The sequence below is a fragment of the Mastacembelus armatus genome, chromosome 12 (genome assembly GCF_900324485.2).
Source record: "Mastacembelus armatus chromosome 12, fMasArm1.2, whole genome shotgun sequence".
NCBI classification, from domain to species: Eukaryota; Metazoa; Chordata; class Actinopteri; order Synbranchiformes; family Mastacembelidae; genus Mastacembelus; species Mastacembelus armatus.
Genome location: NC_046644.1, coordinates 4,782,130 through 4,804,620, shown reverse-complemented (window position 1 = coordinate 4,804,620; position 22,491 = coordinate 4,782,130). Strand labels below are relative to the sequence as shown.

The window sequence follows — 22,491 nt, the reverse complement described above, 5'->3', positions numbered from 1 at the left end:
TTTTTACTGCATTGCAAGTCACGGACATTGCTAGATGTCTCACTGGCTGCAAACAGACATCCCAGTTAGACATGGGAACAACTTATTGTACTTGTAACCGGGTGATCACCACTACAAAGAATAAAATGATTGTCACTATTGTAACTTGCGTGATTTGCAAAATCCTCTTTCATAATATCATAAACCGTTGTGCAGTTATTTGTTTTGGATGAGACTTCCCACTTTACTACTCAAACTGTTCTTCCTGAATTGGACTTTGTTGTCTATCTACAGCCACATACCCATGCCAACACAATACTGTTTTTATTCCCATTACCCAATAACAATATTGATTTCACACTGGGCACATACTATTACTGTGTATCGATCAAGAACCATAATTACCTCTGGAAATATATTTGTTTTTTCCTTTTATTTTTCTTATTACAACTTATAGAGATGGTTGTCAAGTGAAATAATCAGAGCTGACAGATTTAGATTTCAGGATTTCTATTCACCAGAATCCTGGTGATGAATGTGCAAATAATGATTCTCAACAGTTGTAGTTCATAAAAGACAGGCTTTCCACCGCTAGATCTCCAGTTGGTGTGTTGTGTTTGGAGGTGACAGAGAGAGATGGAGAGTCCTCATACAGAACAGTACAGAGGTTTATGTGTGTTTTTTCAGAAGATGTAAAAATCTGGGACAGAATGAGCCTTGGGGTGTATAAGCAGCCATCAGCCATCACTGAAGATGAGGTTTAATCCTCTGATAAGAACTCCAAGAGCCTATGAAACCTGGCAGCACTCAGCCCTCTGGAAAATCTAAAGGGCTGGTGATCAAAATGGGGCAAAATAGCATCAGACAGAGGGAAGAAAATGTTGGAGCTGGGTTTCGTTCCAAGATTTGGTATTTACTCTTTGCTCTTACAAAACAATAAGCATTAAACAAAAATTAAACACGATATACTTGAAATGGTAGATATGGTAGACCTAGATATTTTGTTGCCAAAATGATAATACATTGCATCTGCTATTGGCTATTTTAACATATTGTATGATGAACTTTGGGTAGATGTAGCTGTGATTTTACATACTAACATACAGTATATTTGCTTGGGACTGATTTCCTGTTTGAAATAATCAAGGGTGTGCTCACCAAGTGTTCTTAACTTGCTCTCACTCAGCAAAATTAGAGAGTTGGAAAATATATGGATATTTAACTGTTTATCTGTTATCTGGCAACTACCACAACAACAGTGTGGTCACGTCGATAAGACAGAAAAGTTTTGATTTCAATTTTAAATTGTGGTTATGTCAGCTTTGAAAAAAACTGAAGGTATGAGAAAATACCAGTTACAAAGCTAAAAAACTATACCTGTCAGCTGATGGAACCTTTTATTTACTGTTAGGTGAAGGTTTACAGGTTGGCATTTGAACAACCCACAACACACCAGGAGACCTCCTCCTCTTGGAAGAAAAAAGAAATGTAGTGAAACCAGACTGTAATGACTGGCAACAATGAATGGAAATCTGAAACTGAACAAATTCTCTCTTTTATGTTTGTGGTTAACATACAGGAGACTGAACATCCATCCATCCATTATCTATGCCCCTTTATTCCTATTTGGGCTCACAGGGATCTGCTGGAGCCTATCCCAGCTCTCTGGGTGTAGGGCAGGGGTACACCCTGGACAGGTCGCCAGTCCATCACAGGGACACATATAGTCGAACAACCACACTCTCTCCTATGAGCAATTTAGAGTCACCAGTCAACCTGACCAACATGACTGTGGGAGGAAACCAGAGTACCTGGAGAAAACCCACACAGGGAGAACATAAAAACTCCACACAGAAAGGTGTCTGACGGGTTGCGAACCCAGGCCCTTCTTGCTGTGAGGTGCTAACCACCAAGCCATCGTGTAGTCCTGAATAGAACGAGGGTTTTATTATTTGTTCATTTTATTATTATTTATGTATTTATTTAATTTTCTAATCCAGTAGCCATGGTTGTATGTAGACAGATACACAGCTAACTGACAAATAAACAATGTCACCGAATATAATTACTTTTTTTTAATCTCTATGTGTAAAAAAAAATTTGCATTATTTCATGTGGATAGTGAGGGGTTAACAATGTGCCAACGACGTATACTGAAGGAGGAAAAAATCCTCCTCAGCCGTGACGGGCTCAGTGTAGCACCACTAATAAACCATTCACCGGCCTGCTCGTTACCGCAGGTTTTAGGAAATGGATTTCAGCTCTAGAGGAGAGAACGGGAGCCCGAGCGGCCCCTGCAGCGCGCGGTTGTAGAGCGGGATTAAAAGGCGCGTGGTGGGCGTAACGTTCTCACTGCTACTCTCGGGACACAGTTCTTTGTAGCGCGTGCTGCTGTCAGTCGGTGGCGTCGGCAGGAGCGGTCGTTCTGCTCTGCTCGGCTGTGTGTGTGTGTGTGTGTGTGTGTGTGTGGGTTTGCGCGTGAACAGGCAGAATCAAAGACCAAGCAGGCCTGCGCGAGCCAGCAAGAAAGGCAGGCAGGCAGGCAGACAGGCAGGCAGGGCAAGAGAGGCAGCCCGCGAGCGCTCAGCTAGCAGTCGCACGGTACACTGCGAGAGATGGTCACGTCCACACCAGGGCTCCTTCTGCTGCCGATGCTAATATGTCTCCAGCACTGCATTGACGTCCACGGTGAGTGTCCGCTCGTTGTGTGTGTGCGTGTGTTTGCGTGCGGCTCAGGGAAACGCGCACTCTACAACGAGGTTAGCTAACGTTGTTAAACTGCACACCTGTGTTGGCTGCTCCTTGAAGGAATGACCGTGCCTCGCTACACCTCAGGCTAGTCAGCCGTGCACTTCTTAGACAAGAAACCACATAAAATACGTCTTTGGTGGCGGCTAAATTTGGACATTTGCTGTGTGTTATTTACATTTACTCAGGAGAATTCGATATTGGTTTAGCTTGTGTGTTTCAAGACATTTCTGTTAATGAAAGGGAAAAGGGGGTGGAGAGGCCCATTTTGTTTGCTGTTTTATTACTGCAACAGCCTGTCGTTGCTCATTCATAGCCAATTAGTCACCGGCGTAATTAATTTCACACTGAAAACACGCAACCTTTAAGAATAACCCCATTCTCGTACTGTGTTAGCGTCTGTGCATGTCTTGATTTCTCATTCATTTCCACCGTGGGATTCTCCTCAGCCATCACCAACCCCCCAACCAGCTCGGTAATTTATTTATTTATTCCTGAAGTCGAAGCCGGCTGAGAGGGGGGGGGGGGTGTGTGCAGGGAGAACAGGGATTATGGTGCGGCGACACGGAGCGATAAAATTATCGAGAGCGGTCGTAAGCAAGACCGCAGTCCCGAAAGGGTAGCAGCAGCTGAGGGCATAGAGGGGAGAGATCACCCGCGGCCAATTCCCGACCGCAGGTGATCCCAGGGAAGGCGTAATTATGAGCAGTGGCCAAGTTATTACCATCTGGTTGTACTTGTAGAACAATCTGCACTAGAGATGCACCTGTTGATTCATACTCATTATCATTTGGTCAGATTTTAAATCGCTTTTAATTCTTAAGTGCCAGAAAATACTGTGTCAATATTAGATGTTTCCAGAGCTCTGGCCATCAATTTTCCAATCCAAAAAAAAAAAAAAATCACAGCTGTTTAACTAGCTAATTAATTTCTCTATAAATTAATTAGTTCAATGACAGATGCTAGTTACTAATTGGCTCAAAGTTCAAAAAAGTTAAACTTTGTTTTAATGTGGCTTTGATTTCTTTGGTCAGTGACTAATTATATACATAGCTAATTAACTGTAGTCACAGACCTGCAGTCAGTCCTCAGATATGAGAACCTGATACCAACAAATGTTTGGCATTTTATCTTTAGAAATGAAAGTAAAAATGCAGATAATATGCAGAGCACAAATTAGAGTATTAAGGTGATTATATTGTTCACTACTGAAACCTTTTTTTTTTTTTTTTATTTTAAAAAGAAGTGTTGCTGATTACACCTGAGCCTGGATTGTCATACTAGGTATAGTAGCCTTCTTAGTCCTAAGCTAAGAAGACATGATTTGTGTTGACTTTATAGTTTTTCTTGGTCAAGCTAACCCATGTTGTTACTTACTTTACACTGAATATTTTTTTTTTTTTTGTCTGCTTTAGTTTGCTTAAAAGGGTGTGCCTACATTACATAGATTGTTAGTAATTTCATTGATTTCATGGTGACTGAAATTTGGAGCAGTTCCTGGAGGATAGAATTGTGAGGTAGTATGACATCCTGGTTTAGGGCTAGCTGCTGACTTTGTGGCCTCAAGACCATAAAATGTGTACAGAACTTAGACATATTCATTAATGCCATTAGTAATCAGGACAGGAGTAGTTTGCACACAGGCTAAATAATACAACAGCTCAGACAGGCAGAGGAAGCTGTGTTTTGGCTGCTAGTCTTTGTCTCTTGAGTTGCCACCTACTGCGGAAAATGGCTTTTGTGGAAACTGTAAATCAAAACTGGTGCTTTTAATGTGCACACACTTCTGATAGGATACACGGACCACCACCACCTCCTTCTCCTTCCAAACACACATGTACCTGTGCAGATTGATATTGTATGAGCCTATTTGGAAAAGACGTCACATGAATTAGATCAGTGAGAGCAGCGATGCTGGCCTGATTAAAATGGATGTTTTTTTTTTTTTCCTCCCCCCTCTATGGTTACTGTGATACCGTGCTAGACCTAGATCCTCAGCTATATATGGGAGGGGGTGGGGTGGACAGGGCAGGAGGAGGAGTACAGTGCAACCATCTCTGTTACTGGGGAAAATTGCATTGCCATGACCTCCAGTGTGACAGCATTTATATAGCATACAATGATCTACTATTTTGGAAGACAGTTCACTGCAACTTCATATGTGCTGAATCTGTGGTTTCAAACCCATAGTGCGTACTAGTGCAGAAATTAAGGTGAAATAATTCCGTTCAGTAACTGCAGGGAAAGAGATGTAATATTTTGAGAAATAAGTAATATTTGCAGTGTGCCCCACACCCTGAAAGAATGACATTATCTTGGTGTTTGGCACAATGCCTAGGGAATGATTAAAATGGTTTCAAAACAGACCCTGTCATCCTCCATAAAATAGACAAAAGTGTTTAAGGGTAATTATTCTTCATTTTCTGTGAGGTACTATGTTCACCAAGCAACTTTTAGTTGACATTCCTGTAAAGGATCAGAGTGCTGAGTTATGTTTCAAGTCGTCATGATCTTTTCATGATTTTATGCTAAACAACCAAAATAGAGAGGTTATTTGAAAATAGACACTTGTATTAAGACAAAGTAATCTAAGCCTTTTTGGTTCTTACTCAGTGACAGGAGTGTAGTGTTGAAAGTTTTTAGATTTTAAATGTCAGCTAAAATTGAGTCTGACACAGCAGGGAAAAGGAGAATACTTCTGTACACGGCTCTATACTTGCTGTTGCTACTGGAATCTGTTATTTTGCTGATTGGATCAAAGTGCAAGGTTTGCAGTTTTCTGGACAGTACGTCAATGGGATTCTGTAGAAACCTTGCAATAGTAACCTAACTATACACATTGAAAGAAGCTCATCAGTGGAATTCACCACTCGGTGATGTTACAGCCTTTTTTTTTTTTTTTTTTTTTTTTTTTTCATCCCCCTAGACTTTTCAAATCAGTGTGCATTTAATCTACATCAAAACCCAAAGTACAACTGTATAACATTGGCGAAGGTTAATGCAGAAATTATGTTAACATATAAGACATATTGCCCTCCAAATGGTTTCAGTGAGCCTTAACCTTCTAACTAATCAGAGAAGGCCAGAGTTGGGAGTGAGTGTTCACAGCTGTTAGTCAATACATGCATGTGCTTCTCATCTGCTTTCTCTCAGGTAGTTATTAGCTGGCGAACACAATGCTGTGGCTGACCTACAGGCTAGCAAGCTCTAGGTTCCTGCATTAGCTGCAACAGCAAACAGTGAAGATGTTGAAGGGCTGGGTGGAGTGTAGTGAAGCAGGGTGAGGGAGAGCTAGCTGATTTCCAGAACCTGCATGTGTGTGTATGTTGGAACTTTTATTATAAAGTAGGGTTTTTTTTGTTTCATTTAAAGAAAATTTAACATCTGAGAACATCACACCTCAAGGGTTTGTTTGATGTTACAGTAAAGTATCATAGTATTGCTGCAGCATAGATATCATACCAGCAAATTTCTGTAGTTGGCCTTTTAAAGTACAAAAACATATGTATGAAGATGGATGAATTGGGGTCTTGACAAAATAACCTAACAGAAAAGCTGACTGTATGTACGTCAGCAGGGAGTAGTAGGTCAGGCTGATGAGTCCAAACTCTAGAGTGTGTGCTCTTTGAAAAAATACCTGACACTCAAGTCACTCAACTGAGTAGTTTTGAAAGTAAAAGCTATTAAATTACTACCAGAGTTGGCAGTGCCATACAGTCATCAAATGGAGCATTTCTCAAGGAACATGTAATGGGTTAGACCTTATAGGCACATTATTGGCCACTTTGGCAGTTCATTATAAATGCTTGGCCATAAATTATACATTCAGAGCTTATAATTTTAGTTAGTGTTGATGTTAGTTTATTATTTAGGTTGTTGGAGTCTAGAGCATGTTATGTTAAGATTCACTTCCAGCTCTCTTTATAAGTAAGTGTGATGGTATATCCTTTGTTGCCCCTAACTGGGTTTCTTGCTGACTGCCAAAAAGCCTTCATTCCTTTGTAATAAGATTATGTGGGATTTTTCCCATGTATAATGTGATAAAAAAAGAAATGGATCTCTTACAAAAGTTTCATTATTGCTTGTGAGCTTTTTGTAATATGATAAAAGGAAAAGCTTATTCTGACTTTGTTTGGTCTCTGAGATCCCTTTTGTGTACATTTCAAATTTGAAGTCAGAAAATATAAAATTATATTTTTCCCTCAGAATGTTTGTCAGAGCCTTGAGTTGCTGATCCTCGTGTGATTTACCTGTATACCATTGCAGGGACATTCCCCCCTAACAGAATGTCACTGGATGATAATGATTTCTTTGACTTTGGAATTTAAGTTTTATTTCCCCAAAACCAGTGGCATGAAGTCCCACAGGCTCCTTGTGCACTTTCAAACCCTCATACACATATAACTAGGAAAATATAATATGCAGATCAGTAGTTTCACTCTATGTGCATGTCTCTATATCCATGATTGAACCTTTTTACCCCACAACTGTAATCAGAATAGCTTTTTTAATAATAATGTACAGTGCAAATAAGTTGAAGCTTAAAGGTCCATGTAAAGAAGCATAGATACAGATACATCTGTTTCTTTCTTTTTTTTTTTGTTACATAAGAATGTTTACATTAGGGCTGCTATTAAAGTACATGTAGGTGTTTTGCTGTTTTCTTTTTTTTTTTTTTTTTTTGCCCGTAAGTTTTTGTTTAGAGAAAGGTCTTTATTTTATGAATAAGAGCAGCTGTTATTGTTGCAAAGAATCATGTCAAAGTTTGATACAAGGATGCTGTTACTGGCACTTTTTGAAAAGCAAAGTTGCACATGTAATTGTGAAGCAGGTTGCCACTTTCATAAGTAATAAAACAGGTTTAATAGTCTCATCACTGATTCTTGTAGATGTTTTAAAAGAAGCAAGAATTTAATATGAATAAAATACATATAGAAACATTTGATTCAAGAATGATGCATTGAATCGTGGGCATCCAAATCGAATCGTGAAATGCCTAGGTTCCTGCCCCAACTGCCAGCCTCATGCTGTGAACTGTAGAGGTTCTTGAAACTACAGTTTGACTCTGCAGTATTTTTGCAAGTGCTGTGCTTTGTTCCTGGCGTCTTGTGGTTATGTAGTGTTCATTTATGATGACTGGCACCATTGATGCCCAAAAACAGGCTTCATGCACACGCAAACAGTTATGTTTGTCAATCACTTCTTCAGCTTCAGACGGTTGGCCACCCCCCATACGCTACACTAAAAGGCAAAAATTATCAGGATTTGACTGATAATTCTGTAAGGTCTCTCTTATCAAATGTTGTCTCAAGTTTTACAGTTTTGGCAGGATTAAGGGTTTACTTTTATTCTAGGCTCAATATTATGAAATTTGGCATAAGTGAATGTAGATCACTGGGTAGGTTTGCATAGTTTTTGACATGGTAACACAGTAAAATAGTATATATATATACTATATATATACTATATATATATATATATATATATATATATATATATATATATATATTTTTTTTTTTTTTTTCTCAAGAATGGTCATATTTGGGTCTTTTTAGGAATTGTTTTCCTTTCCTCTTCTTACACTTGGAGGAAACTGATCAAGATTTGGGCCCTTTCCACAGCATTTCTAACTTCATATTTGAAAATTTTGTCCTTGTATTTTCCAGTGGAGCCCTCTTTGCCCCAACTTTATGCTCTTAGTAACGACCTACTACTGTTTTGTTTTGTGGAAGCAAGGCTCTTATATTAACCAGTTTCCATATCCTCACAGTGGTTCATGTGGCATATGGCAGTGTGTTATAACAGCCTATGTAGAGGAAATGTGCTACACTTGGAAGAGATTAATTTAAGCAACTTTGTATGTTAGTGGTTATTTGGATAGGTTGATGTGCTCAGTTTTGTTCTGGTTAAAATACAGGTGGGTACATTGTGATCCAATATGCTTTGATTATAGTAATTGAAATCATGTACATTAAAGGTCAGTGTACTCTATTCTGTAACATGACTGTGTGCTCTGTGGACAGCTGGAGTTTCCAAAAGACCACCTTGGCAAGACACATTCCTGGGTGAACTGTTCTTGTGGTGTGTTGTTTTGATCAGCACAGGTTAAAGGAGTTGCTGGCTGTGTGAGTATCTCTTATTCAGAGAAATTGCAAATTAGCGTTTTAGCTTGATAAATGACTTAAACAATGAACAGTATGTTCACATTTATTTCTTTCAGCCAGTTGGGATATGATGAATGTTCCTAATTGGGCACAACTACATAGACAGTCTTATGTCACAGTTTAATTCATGTAGGTCTCTGATCTTGTGTTGCTGCTATAGTTAAAGGCCTGAAGCTGACAAGGTTCAAATCAGTTGGGGGTGTTTCTTTCCCTTAAGGAGCTGCTGACCCACTTAACTGTTTTTCATATTGCTCCTTATCTGTCTAAATGCAGTTTTTAGAGGTCCTTTCAGTCTTGCTAATATAATTCTGTCTTTTTAAGTCCTCCTTTATTGGCAAACACGTTTTTGTTTCGGTTTTAGCAGGGAGACTTGTGATCTTACTAAATAATAGTTGACTTGTCACTGGCACACCATTCTACTTCTGTCATAACTATGTGCTCCATTTACCCACCTGGACAGATGCACAGTTCTGACTAAAGCAGGCGTCAAGGTCAGGGTTATTTTAAGACCTGGAGTCACTATCTCACTACCTGCTCTATGACAGACCTTGCACTGCAACAGCTACATTGTAGTACACTCTGAAAATAGTATTTCATATGTTGAAAGGGAAATAAATCACACTTCTTTCAGCAACATATGAACATATTTTTCATGGTCTTTTTTCCCTTTTGTGTTAGCAGCTTTCCCTTCTAATGTCAGAAAGCTCCCAGCCTAATTATTCCACCAAATGAAACTTTGGAAATATAGTTTTGTATATTGGGAAGTTTTTCCAGCTTAGGTGCCTTCTTTTTCCCATTTGTTCAGTTCTTGTACATTAGATGTCCTTCACACAGTAACAGGTATGTTACCCACCAGATATTTTCAGCGCACCAAGTTAAATTATACTGATGACTGATGCAAACACAGTACCTTTAACCAAATGTATTTCTAACTTGTTCATCAGGTTTATAGAGCTGACATTGTTTCAGATCAAGAGCCAGTGCTAGCAGTAACACATGGAGCTAGACTCAAACTCATTTCACCCCAAATGGTGGTAGAGAGACTGTTTAGTGTTATTTACTTCAGTTCTCCCCATATCCATCTTGTATGTCTTCATCTGTAGGTACTAAGACAGAATGTGAGGCCAGCCAGTTTCAGTGTGGAAACGGACGCTGCATCCCGTCCGTCTGGCAGTGTGACGGAGACGAGGACTGTACTGATGGAAGTGACGAAAACTCCTGTGGTGAGAAAATAAACCCACACTGCTGTCAAACACATTCTCTGAGCACAAAGAGCTGCATCACTGTTTTGCTGCCAACAACACAAATGCCAGTATGGAGAACTGTCTTCAGTTTAGTAACATAGTGAGTGAATAATTAGAAGACTGTAGTTCACTGCAACAGTAATTAGTCTAAACTTCAGACTATCTACTGTAATCACTTGGAAAATATGGTCCCCCCCCCCAACTTGAAACACATCACTTCTTTAGTAATTTTATCATTTTAGGACTAAGGCTAGGTCTAAAAAGTGTTTCCTTAATTCCAACAGATCTCCAAAAAAAAAAAAAACCCATGAAGTTATCCTACTCAAGTATTGTATGTCTAGTCATAGTTTATTTCTCTGTGCTTTAGAGCTCCTTTGTCAGACAAAAACTGTTAAACACATCGTTGAACCAAACTATTGGACTGGGTTACAAGTTCCTTTATGGCCATGAAAGTGTGCACTAGTTGTCTAGTTTATTTTGAGTCAAACAGTCAAAAAAGATAAAAAAAAAAAAAAAACACAAAAAACCTGCTGCTTATGTCTTGGTGAGAGATACCAAAAGGCACCTTCAGAGCTTTTGTGGAGAGTCAGAGCTGATTTGGCAGTACATGGAGGACCTACACACATTGCAGGTGGTTTTAATGTTGTGGCTGATCAGTGTATAAAAAAAAAAATAAATAAAATAAAATCTTATACTTTTGCAATTCTTAATTTCTGACAGTGATACTGTCTGAGCCATATTGATCAGCCATGGTTTCATGGCTCCTGTGCTGTATGTGGGCTGCAAATGTACTTTATGTATACTGATAATGAGGCCTTTGGTGTGTGGGTGAAAGGATAATGATGATACATATTGATTTTTGCCAAACTGAGCGATATGTCCATTTATGTAGAAATGGAAATGCATCTTGAAGAGTCACCTCATTCAATTTTTACAACGGTAAGATAAATGCTCCTTCCCCCTTTTCAGATTCTGGCTCTGGCACAAATTTGGCAATTCTGGCACTATAGCATTGTGTATTTACTCTTGAAGCTCCCTCTCCTTACCACCAGCACGGCTGTTTGCATATGGTAGCATACCAGGTGTGACACCTACAGTTGAGCTTAATATGGCTTTGAGCATTTAGATAACAAAATATATGGTTGATGTTCTCAATTCTTCACATTGACTGACATACTGTAATTGTCCCATGACAGATCTCACGTGTTAGCTTGGCCCCACCAGAAGCCTTCCCAGCATCCTCTGGGACAGAATAACCTGGTGATAGGAAGGTAGCTGATAGAGCAGTGCTAAATATGGATTGTATGTGTGCACAAATTCCATATCTTTTTGTCCCTCATCTATCTGGGTCATATGATATTGAGAGGGAGGAAGCAAAATGAGGGAAGTGGAAGTGGGGGGGGGGATGATCATGGATTACAGGGCCTTACACAGGGAAAAATCTTGGTGGCCAGATAACCAACTTTAAATATAACTGACTTTAAATATAAATAGGGTTTTCTGCAGAAGATTAGAATTTTGTGTGTGTGTGTGTGTCCTTCTGTAGTCACTTAAAGATCAGAACTGTTTTAACTTTCACCCCAGGCAGAGACAAGAACTGAAAATGAATTAATCAAAAAGAAAGTTGATAATGAGGCCTGCTGCAACTTGCAGCTGTTGTAGCTCAACTTGGACTTTTTTTTTTTTTTTTCTTAAGTACATATTTGTATTCTTGTCACAGTGGAAAAGCCTCAAGGAGGCTGAGTGGACATAGAGGTACTGAGAGCAGAGAGGTTTGTGTGAAAGGGTTTTTCTTTTTAATATTCCCCCAGTTCACAAGCAAACAGCTCACTTGATTTAATCGAAACTAACATTAGGTATAAATGTGGCTGAATCAGAATTGTGGTTGGAAAGTTATGCCTCAAAAAACAAGAGCCTAGATTGTAATTGTTACCTAAATAACTGTCTTAATAAGCTTTAGGAGGTGAAAGGTTTAGTTTGAAATTAACTTAGCAGCTGTATAATATTGCAGGCACCAGCTGTAGTTGTCTGGTTAGTTTTCACCATATGCTGGTGTTTAAGCTGGGCCTCATTTGATGACTCAAGTTGAATATTTAAAGTAATAATTGTGGCCAGTGTTTTCAGGTGGGTAGTTTTGTAATTGAGTCTAATTGATTTGGAATTTCCCATTAAAGGATGTTGATGACTGTAAAATCTTAACAGCAGCAACAGATAAACTCAAATTTACATACCCCTAGAACAATTTGAGAAATAGACTATTTTTTTTGGACAATGGTCTGCATGCCTTTTTAAAAGTATAACTGCAATTCCCAAAGATATGACTACTAAAACTAAAAAGTTGTAACATTTGTCTTTTTTTTATTTATTTATATATATATAAATGCGCACTATTAAATTTTACCAGGGATATGTAAATTTACTGTTTGAGCACATCTGCATGAAACATCTGCAACTAACTTTAAGGATAGCTTGAGCAACTGAAGTACAGATGCAGTAAAAGTATGAGGGGCAGCAGTTACTTTGGCAGCCTCTGTGGAATTGAGAAATCTGAGATTGCCCAATGATTAACAGCATAGGAAAGCACAAACATAGCTTTTACAGAACAAAATGGTTTGTTTTTCTTTTGTTTGCTAGTCTCTGTGGCTAGGTACTCATAGCGTGGGGTCATGCTTACGTTTTGAAAAGAGGCTCTAAATAGGTTTAGTTTCATTTTAGGGGTTCGAAGCTGAAATGGATGAACTAGCTGATAACCAAAATTGTCAGCTTAATCTTAGTATTTTATTATTACAATACATACCTTGTGAACAGCAACAATGGACACACTGTACAGTGGTGGGGCCAGTAATTATATACAGCACCAGGGAAGCAGGGAGAGAGAGAGAAAACAAACTACAGGAGAGGGAGAAGGCACAAAGTTAGTGACATTCAGCTCTCTCTAGGTCTCAGGTCTCTCTTTTCTTGCTGAAAATAATCAACACTACATGTGTCCAGTGCTTTGTGAAGGTCATCAGTGCTTTTCTGAATATTAACGCAAGCATGTCCAGGAAAATATTTACTTATTCAGAACTTGATTTTTTTTTTTTTTTTTTAAATATTGTTCTACTGCTCCTTTTCTTTTGTTCTTTTCTTTAATGTAATATCTTTAAAGAACACAAAGCTTGTCTCGTTCCTCTTTTCTGTATAATGAATCTGTTTCTTTTCTCACTGACAGTTAAGAAGACATGTGCAGAGGTGGACTTTGTGTGTCACAATGGCCAGTGTGTCCCGAAGCGGTGGAATTGTGATGGGGAACCAGACTGTGAGGATGGGTCTGACGAGAGCGTAGAAATCTGCCGTGAGTAGATACTTTCCTCTGACAAACCTCACGTTTGTTTTTTGTTTTTTTTAAAAGAACCATGCTCTTTTCATCTATTTATCAAACAGTTTACATCAAAGGTTTTTCAGGGAGCTGTCAATTTGTAATTTTATAGTGATCAAAATAAGCGTAATTGTCATTGAAATTAAGTTTTGCAGTTGAGCTACCTTAGTTTCTCAACTGCAAAACTTGTCAGTTATGTTCATCTGTTTAGCTGAATATAAAGGATAGACACAGTAGGTTCCACAGTAGTTGTTTTTAAGACTTTTTTTGAAGGGTGGGTATGAGGTTTCATAACCCAGTACTGTAGAAGAACACAGTCAGCATTTAGTATTGTTCAGTAAATATGTTGCATGATGCACCTGTGAGCACCCTGCTGAACACAGGTCGCTGCTCCTTCTGTTATTTATAAATTATTTTTAAGATACAAATGTATTCAGTGGTTTGAATGAATGCATATTAACACCAAGGCAGAACATAATGAACATTAAAGCATGAAACCAGTGATTGTACACACATCCCCCAAGAAGGCAGACAGTGTTAGCAGCCTTGATTACTGCAGACTGACTGCAGTGAAGATCACAGGCTTCAGGTTAAAGCAATCAATCAAACCGATTTAGGTTCACATTCTGGCCACTGATTTGTAGTAAGAAGCACAGTGAGTAATGTTGGCTAATTGTTCTGAGTCTAATTGTTTTGCATTGGAAGTTGCTGCTAAAGGATGACAGCAGATGTGCATTTACTAAAGTAACTCCACTTTACTGGGAAATATGTAATATGTGCATAATCTCTTGAGGTTTACATTTACTTATACTATTGGTTTATTAGATAAGTCAAAGGGTGAAAAGTTTTTTTTTGTTTTTTTTTGTTTTGTTTTGTTTTTTTTTCTGGTGTTAGAATGGAAGAGCAGCAGTCCCTTACTTGTACAATAGTATACTACTTCACTTGCACTTGCTTTCAACCAAGTGAAGTTCAGTGGGTAAGCGTAATTCACTATTGAAAACAAAAAAACACTAGTCGGTAGAACCTCAAGTTGTGCTTACACTGATGAAGTAGATGTCAGTAATATCAAAAATGTGACCGTATGAAAGGAGTGACTGAGGATGAGTAATTTTAAGTATGTTTTGTTGCTTATAATTTTGTACTTATAGTTTTGACTGCAGGTCTTTAACATGTAATTGAGCATCTTTGCAGTATTGATGATCAAGGTTTCTGAATACTTCCTCACTGAGATGAATGTTGAAACATTTTCCTTGAGACCATGAACTCTTTTACATGCATCTGATTAAACTGCTATTGCATAGTAGAGACTTCTTGCTGTTTCCTGCAGTATCTTAGTGCTGCAGAAATCTAGTCAAGGATGAACGGAGCTCTCTATTAGCAGCCCTGCAAAATAAATAAGTTGTTTTAAATGGGAGCTGCTGAGCTTTAATGGTATAAATGATGTGAGGCCTCTCTGATGCTCACTAGAATCAAACAGACAGTTGGTTTTTAATGAAAATCTCTGCCTACACTATGCTGTCAGACAAATGTTCTTTGGCGCCTCAGGTACAGAGAGAAACATCAGAGGAAAGACTGCTTTCTGAAATCTTTTCAACCATATAGGGTAAACGGTGTAGGATATTCTGCCATGGTACTGTTTATCAAATTTTACTTTTTTTCATAAAACATTTGTGCTTTAAGTACTTCAGCTTTACTGTGAGCCAATGTTGCAAAATATGAATGTTTAGGAGTTGAATGGGCTTCCAGCAGGTTAAAGCAGTTTGAGTGAGAAATGCAGTTGTAGAAAAATACTTGAATTCTAATGCTACACTAATATTGCACATGGGAGATGATCCTTTGATTAGCTCAAATTTTTTTTGCTTTTGCCAAAAAATACGTCTGAATCTCACAAAACCTGTTGCATATTCAGGGGCAAAAATCATTTAAATACTGTTGCAATAAGAATTATTAGTGAAAAGACCAAGCCTAAACATTTTATCCAGGTTTAGTGGGTTTTTTTCACATGTAAATTATGAAAACCATGTGTGCATTATAAACTGCCCTAGGAACCAAGGCAAATTCCAAAATGCTTCCTCTTGGCTACATTACCAGAACACATGACATCAGTTATTAGTCAGGCAAATGACAAACAGCTTTTCTCTCACAATCCTGACTTGCATACTATTAACTCCAAAAATGGCTTTTTGGTTAAAATTACTGCCTGGGTGGCTGAACAGCTCCCACAGCTGTATAAGGAAAACTGAAATTTTGGGATGGTGGTGTTGAAGCTCACAGTTGCTCTGTGAGTACTTAGCTTCAAGGTCATTAACCCTTGTGCACTGTTTGAAAACACTACCCTATCGTTATGTTCTAGATGAAAACATCCACTAAAATAAAGTTGTAAACTTTTTTTTTTTTTTTTGCATAAATCTTAGTCAACTTCATTTAGTCAACTGTTTCTTCCTTTGATCAGCCTTGAATATGTCAAAGATTAGTAACAAGACTGATTTTGATGCATTGTTAGTTTTTGTGCAGCATCAGTTTTGAAAATGTTTTGACTAATTTACTTTGTGGATGTTTTTGCCCCATTGACTGCCATTATGACTTTTTTTTTTTTTGGACTGCACAGCCATGACACTATATAATCATGCATTGTTGGTGGTTTCCCCTGTTGAAGAGGTAAAATGTTATTTATTTTTTACTCTTGACAACCAAGTGGCCCCATTAACCCTTTACACAGGTCTGTGCCTAGAAAGCTTAGTTTATGGCTTTTATATAGTGTTTTATGTGGACTATATCAGCATATTATAGTGTGTGTTCAGTCTTTCCAGCAGGACTTACAGGATATCACCACCTGCTCTCTGCGACTGTCTACCACAAAGGATGAAAGTGCAGGCTTTTTTTTTTTTTTTCGGTCCTTTGCACAATGTGCATGCTCCCTGTTACTCCTGGTGTCTATGGCTCTGTGTCTGGAGGCACAGCTGCAGAAGACTGCATCCCTCTCACCAATGCCGCAGCAACTAGTGTGCGAGAGAGGTGCTCAACAATATTGCTGCAGAGACCAGAGAATTTCCCAGTTCTTGTAGGTAAAGCCATGCAGATATGTTCACCAAATTAAAAATAACATCTGTGGCCACTGATTGGTCTTCCTTCGGCGACTATAGATGTTGACAACCTACAAAGACGAGAGCTCTGGTTTATTTTTCCTGATTGACACGACCAAGGCTACTTTCTTCTGCAGAAGCTCCTGAGCAAGTGAGTAGGAGGTAAAAGTTGTGACAAATGACAGTAAGACCCCTGAAGTCCTGTCATTTCCATGACAGAAGGCCCTCTGCATTATCAGTTTTTTTCCAAGTAAATGTCATACGTCCACCGGTGACCTATCCAGAGTGTACCGCTGCAGCAGCAGATCCCCGTGACCCTAATTAGGACTAAGCGGGTATAAATAATGGATGGATGTCACACCTCCACACATAGGATGTAACGTCATCAGAAGTCATAGTAAAAATCACAAATTTTACCTCTTCCCAACATGGGAAGCCACCAACTATCAAGAATGCATGATTACATAGTGTCATGGCTGTGCAGTCAAAAAATGTCATTAAAATGGCAGTCAATGGGGCAAAAGTCAGAAAAAATAAATCTGATGCTGCACAAAAACTATGAATGCATCAAAATCAGTGTTACTAAGCTTTGACATAATCAAGACTGTGATAAAAGGTAAAAAAAAATATCCCGTCCACAATCACTTTTTATATTGAATATAAGTCATTTTGTGATTTGGGGTCAGTATCACTAGTGCTGCTGACTGGTTAAATATCTCTAGAATTAGTCTGTTGCAGAGAAAGTTATGCATGCATTTGTCATGAGTTGACTGGAAGTTTACTACTTGAAATTCGTAGGACTCTGAAATACAACAATTCAAGTACTGAATCTTGTTTAGAAAACAGCTGCATGAGTTCAACAAAAATATTAGTAAAATCCTCCAGAAGCTCCATTGCTACTTGTAGCTTTCAGGATGCGAGTTAATATCCTTTTACTGGAATTCAAAGCCCATAATGACATGCTCTGTGTGTTCTTTTGAATATTTATATTTTGCGTGTGTGTGTTATCTCATTTAATAGTCTGCTGACAACTTTGAGGAGGTTCTGCTCTGTTTTCTCTCCCTTTTTAGACTTGGAAACTTTCTGACATTGTGTGTGTAAATAAATAGGGCTGTGCGTATGCATGTGTTCATTTGCACTTGGGAAAAGTGTGTCAGTCAACTGAAGGTCATGAACAGGTTTCCAGTTTGTAGTCCTGTGTGTTACGTTCCAGTCATAGCTAAAGTGGTGTACGTGCAGGTCAGTCCAGCTACTATAGCTGTTATATCACTGTGCTGTTTGACCAGCTGTTACGCATGACTTGGCAACAGGGAATGGAATATAAAGTGTGCGTGTAGGTGCATACACACTTTTAACTCTGGTGTTGATTACATCAGTGTTCTTGCGTCAGACTGCTGAGCTAAGGAAGTGAGCTGCAGTTTCTGGTCACTTAGTCATGAAAAGTATATTCCACTTCACTTATGTGGAGTTCCTTAAAACCAAGCTTGTCTTACATGCAGAAATGAATGTCTGTGTTGTCATGTTGAGATATGTTGTTGAAGCTGTAGCCAGAATTGTGGCAGCAAATCATCACCTGCCTTATTAACAAAACTATTTCCTCATAGTAATTTGTAGAGCCTGACTGATAAGGGTTTTTTGGGGCCAGTACCGATATTATGAAGTTTAAAAAAAAAAAAAAAAAAAAAAAAATCTTAAATTGATATATTGGCCGATATTATAGCACAGTACCAGTCAAGTTTGGATACACTTTCACAAGCAATGGCATTTCAATTTGTGTCTCCAAACTTTTGACTGGTACTGTATATAGAATACAGTATACATGAACGCATTTTAAACACACATTAAAACATTTTAATATTGGCAGTATATCTGCGGCATATTCGGTAATATATATGTTGTCATCTATTGTGCCACTGGGCAGCTTTTATCACAGTACAGTCTGTATATGTGCCTCAGTGCTCATCTACCTTCCACAGTGGAAGATTGTAGGGATAAGATGCAAACCAGGTCTTGAAGCAGAAACTTAGAAAACAGTTTAAATCTGATTTTTAAAAAGGGGGTATATAATGTTGTTGGAACATCTGGAGTTCTATTTTATGAACCTGGAATTTAACATTCTAGGTGAGTGATATTAAAACTAACATTTTGTCTCTAAACTGGACAAATGTTTTTAAAGACAATGAAATATGAAAACCTATCCATATTATAGTAAAACATACCTTAAAAAGAAAATGTAATGGCAATGTGCAAGAACTTATCTACTGGTGATATAATGTATGTTAACATAAAGTTAAATTAATAGACAATCCATTAAAACATTTCTAAATATCAGGAAGAAAACTTTTTACACTGTAAACTTTGATGCAATCATTCCATTGTTATGTAAATAGGATTTTTCCAGACCTCAACTGTTGATGTTGCAGCAAACTGGATTGTGGAACAGTTCGGAGCTGTAAGGGTGTTAACTGAAGTGCAGACTTTGTTCACCATCACGTTTCAGAAAAACATCTTTCTTATTGGGTGGTAACCATTACTAATTCTGTTTCCAAAACAGTTGTGTGTCCTTGTTTGGCCCTTAATTTATGTTACTGTTTAATGTAAAAAAAAAAACGTATTAATACTAATACAGTATTAATAATAATCTACAGTATTAGTAGTACTGATGATTTTATTTTCATTGATGCAGACATGAGGACATGTCATGTGAACGAATTTAGCTGCGGAGCAGGCTCTACCCAGTGCATCCCCATCTTCTGGAAATGTGACGGAGAGAAGGACTGTGACAATGGAGAGGATGAGGTCAACTGTGGTAGGAGCACACACACGGGAGTGGGATATATCCATATTTGGAGAGAAGATCACTTTTGCTTACAGTACACAACACAGTACAATTCATTGTTTATCGGTTTAGGTTTTTAAGTCTGTATTAGTAGCCTGTTTTGTTATATTTCCAGCTGCCAAATGTTGCTAAGTGACTTAATGCTTAAATTAGCAGACTTTGAAATGAGACTGACTTGTGATGATGCCTTTGGCCCTAACATGTTGATTTTATAGGATTTAGTCTCTTAATTTGAATGTAGGTGCAATGAGAATGCAGGATTCACACTGCAGCCTCCTTACAGCTGCCTTTGTCTGATCCATGCTGTACAGGGCTGACAACTTTTTTTTTTTTTTTTTTTTTTTTTTTTAAAAACATTACACCAACATGTACACCATATGTTCAAGAACTGCACAGATGCAGTATTGTAGAAATGATCTAAGTATTAATATTGCTTATGAATTGTAACAACTAAAAATGTTTTACATATGCATCAATTACTTTTTTTTCCCAGGTATTTTTGCTAGACACTGCACAGCATAGTCAGTCTTTTCTGCAAAGCATGGGGTTCTGCCTGGACAAACTAAAATAATTGGAACTGACAGAAACTTGTCACAGGCTGGTAAATTTTAATGAGGGAAAATGTAGTAGAATTTAAGAAATGTGCAACATTTCAACCAAAACAGATTAATAGAATATTTAATGACTACCTTTCTGTACCTGACAATCATGCTAATAGTGGAGGACATTCATTTATGTCGTTTTAACATGACATGAAATGAACATGAGCAAAAATGAACTAAGCATGTCAATGTGGTGATCTTCGAAACTAGTGTTTTATAGAAAGAGGGGCGATCTAAGTACTCTACAGTTAGTCACAATAAGTCATGACAGTTACTCATACAATTTAATGCAGTGTCTTTCAATATTGTACAAAGTTCCTGTTGTCAAAAGTAAAGTGGATACTTGAAAACCATGGGCATTCATTTTCTTCTGAAACAGCTTCCACTCTTGTGGTTTCAGACTTTCCACAAGACATAGTGACTAGGTTGCTGGGAATTTATCCAATTTTAGGTGCAAGTCAGTAATTTCAGTCCTTCTCAAATGTATTGATCAGGGCAAGTGTGCAGGCCAGTAAAGGTGTTCCACACTAAACTAAGTATATTATTTCTTTATGGACCTGGCTTTCTGCACTGCGGTATTCATTGTGTTGCAACAGGAAGGGGCCTCCCCTGTTAACATAAAGGTGAAAAAGCACACTGCTTTCTAGAAGATCACTGTACATGTAATAGTTAGTTTACAGTAGACCACTGGGACTATGCGACCTAAGCCAAGCCAGTAACAAAAACAGCTCAGTGGTTTACGTGCAGGAAAGTAGTGAACATGTTTCACTGTAGAGTTTGCATTACTCCAGTCAAAGCTTAGTATTGTTCTTGATAATCTCCGGCATGTGTGCAACTGCTAGGTCATGGAAACCCTTGACATTCAGTGTTGTAACCAACACAAGGGCTTCAACTTGCTGGAGTGCTTAGCACTCATGTTGTGTGAATTTGTTGCCTGTTGCTTCATGGCTGACTGGTTGATTACCACTTTATAATAACAGCACTCACACTAGACAAGCAAAACTCAAACAGGGCAAAGATTTGGCAAACTGAGTTATTGTAGTACTGAGCTGTTCAGCACAACCCATTCTGCTCCAGATGTTTGTCAGTGGATCTATATACTTGACTTGACCTTGACGTTCACAGCTCTCTCAGGTTCTTCCCTCTTATTCTGCTTCCAGGTAACATCACCTGTGCTCCAAATGAATTCACATGTGCCAGCGGCCGCTGCATCTCACGGAACTTTGTGTGTAACGGTGAGGACGACTGTGGGGACGGCTCAGATGAGGTGGAGTGCGTGCCGTCCTCCTGCGGTCCCAGTGAGTTCCAGTGTGGCAACTCATCTTGCATACCAGCCAGCTGGGTGTGTGACGACGATGTTGACTGCCAGGCAAGAAAGAACACACACATTTTTCAGTCTGTTTTGAATTGCATCCAGTTCCTGTAGTCTTACCCCAATCATGACTATAACAGCTACTTGCCTAGCTGTAACCTTTTTCCATAACGTTAAACCAAGGTGTCACCCTAAAATTCACTGATAACTAGATCAGAATGCTGGTCACCATGAGGACAGCTGTGATACCAGAGAGACACACACTGAAAACAGATTATAAATTGTGGACACAAAGGAAAGTAAGGTTCTTTCACAATCAGTGGATGGTGGTACAAGCAGGGGTTTGGCATGCCATTTTATCTTGGCCTGGATATGGTTGTTGCAAGTTGTAGCTTTTATTTTAATTATGCAATTAACAGGTGCAGATTTGGGAAGTAAGTCTGTCAAGCCTGATTAAATGATTGACAATGGCTGCATCTGATACATATATGTAAGGTGAGTAGTATGTTCCAATTGGTAGGATCTAGAAAAACAGCATGCAAGAATACCTGGATGACCTACTACTTCTGCCCAAATTCTGTAGTATGCATGTAATTAAAATATTGCAAATATTCATACAGTAGAGTGGGCTCTTGAAATATTTGTGCTGTTGTGACGACACGTGACATCATGGCGGATGTAGTACCTCCGAATTCCATTCATACTACCCATATTCATACTATATAGAATGTACAATGTCCTTTGAAGGTTGAAGTCCTTACTTACTGAAATGTAGTACCTACTAGAGAGTATGTTATTTCGGACGCACCCAATGACTTGTGCTGACAGTAATAAGATGACAAGAAGATCCTGGAAGTGAAAATCACTCATGGAGATAAGCTCCATAAATGCATTCATTAGTATATTTAGACATACTGGTAGAAGTACTGTACCTCTTGTAACTTTCACACTGTTCTCATCCAGAAACCTGACCTGTGACCCATGTGGACTCGTGTTTTGAAATTGCTCAAGTAATGGTAAAAACCTTTCAGTCCACATCAAAACATCCAATGGTACATTTAAACCGTTTCTAGTCTTTGCTCCTAGCTACGTTAAAATGCAAAATGTGGTGCACTGAAAGCCCAACTCTCATGGCTATGGCATTGATTGACAGATTTATATT

The 22,491-nt window shown here is 38.5% G+C and overlaps 1 protein-coding gene across 2 annotated transcripts in view; it reads left to right on the top strand.

Moving 5' to 3' along the window:
* Positions 1–2,156: 2,156 nt before the first annotated feature.
* Positions 2,157–22,491, top strand: part of vldlr (very low density lipoprotein receptor) — a 46,279-nt gene continuing 25,944 nt past the window's right edge. For both annotated transcript variants that reach the window (XM_026297888.1, XM_026297887.1), the window contains exons 1-5: positions 2,157–2,667; positions 9,995–10,114; positions 13,347–13,469; positions 19,263–19,385; positions 21,178–21,386. In XM_026297888.1, the coding sequence (XP_026153673.1) occupies positions 2,595–2,667; positions 9,995–10,114; positions 13,347–13,469; positions 19,263–19,385; positions 21,178–21,386 (648 nt within the window). In that variant the 5' untranslated portion in view covers positions 2,157–2,594. The remainder of the gene's footprint in view (positions 2,668–9,994; positions 10,115–13,346; positions 13,470–19,262; positions 19,386–21,177; positions 21,387–22,491) is intronic.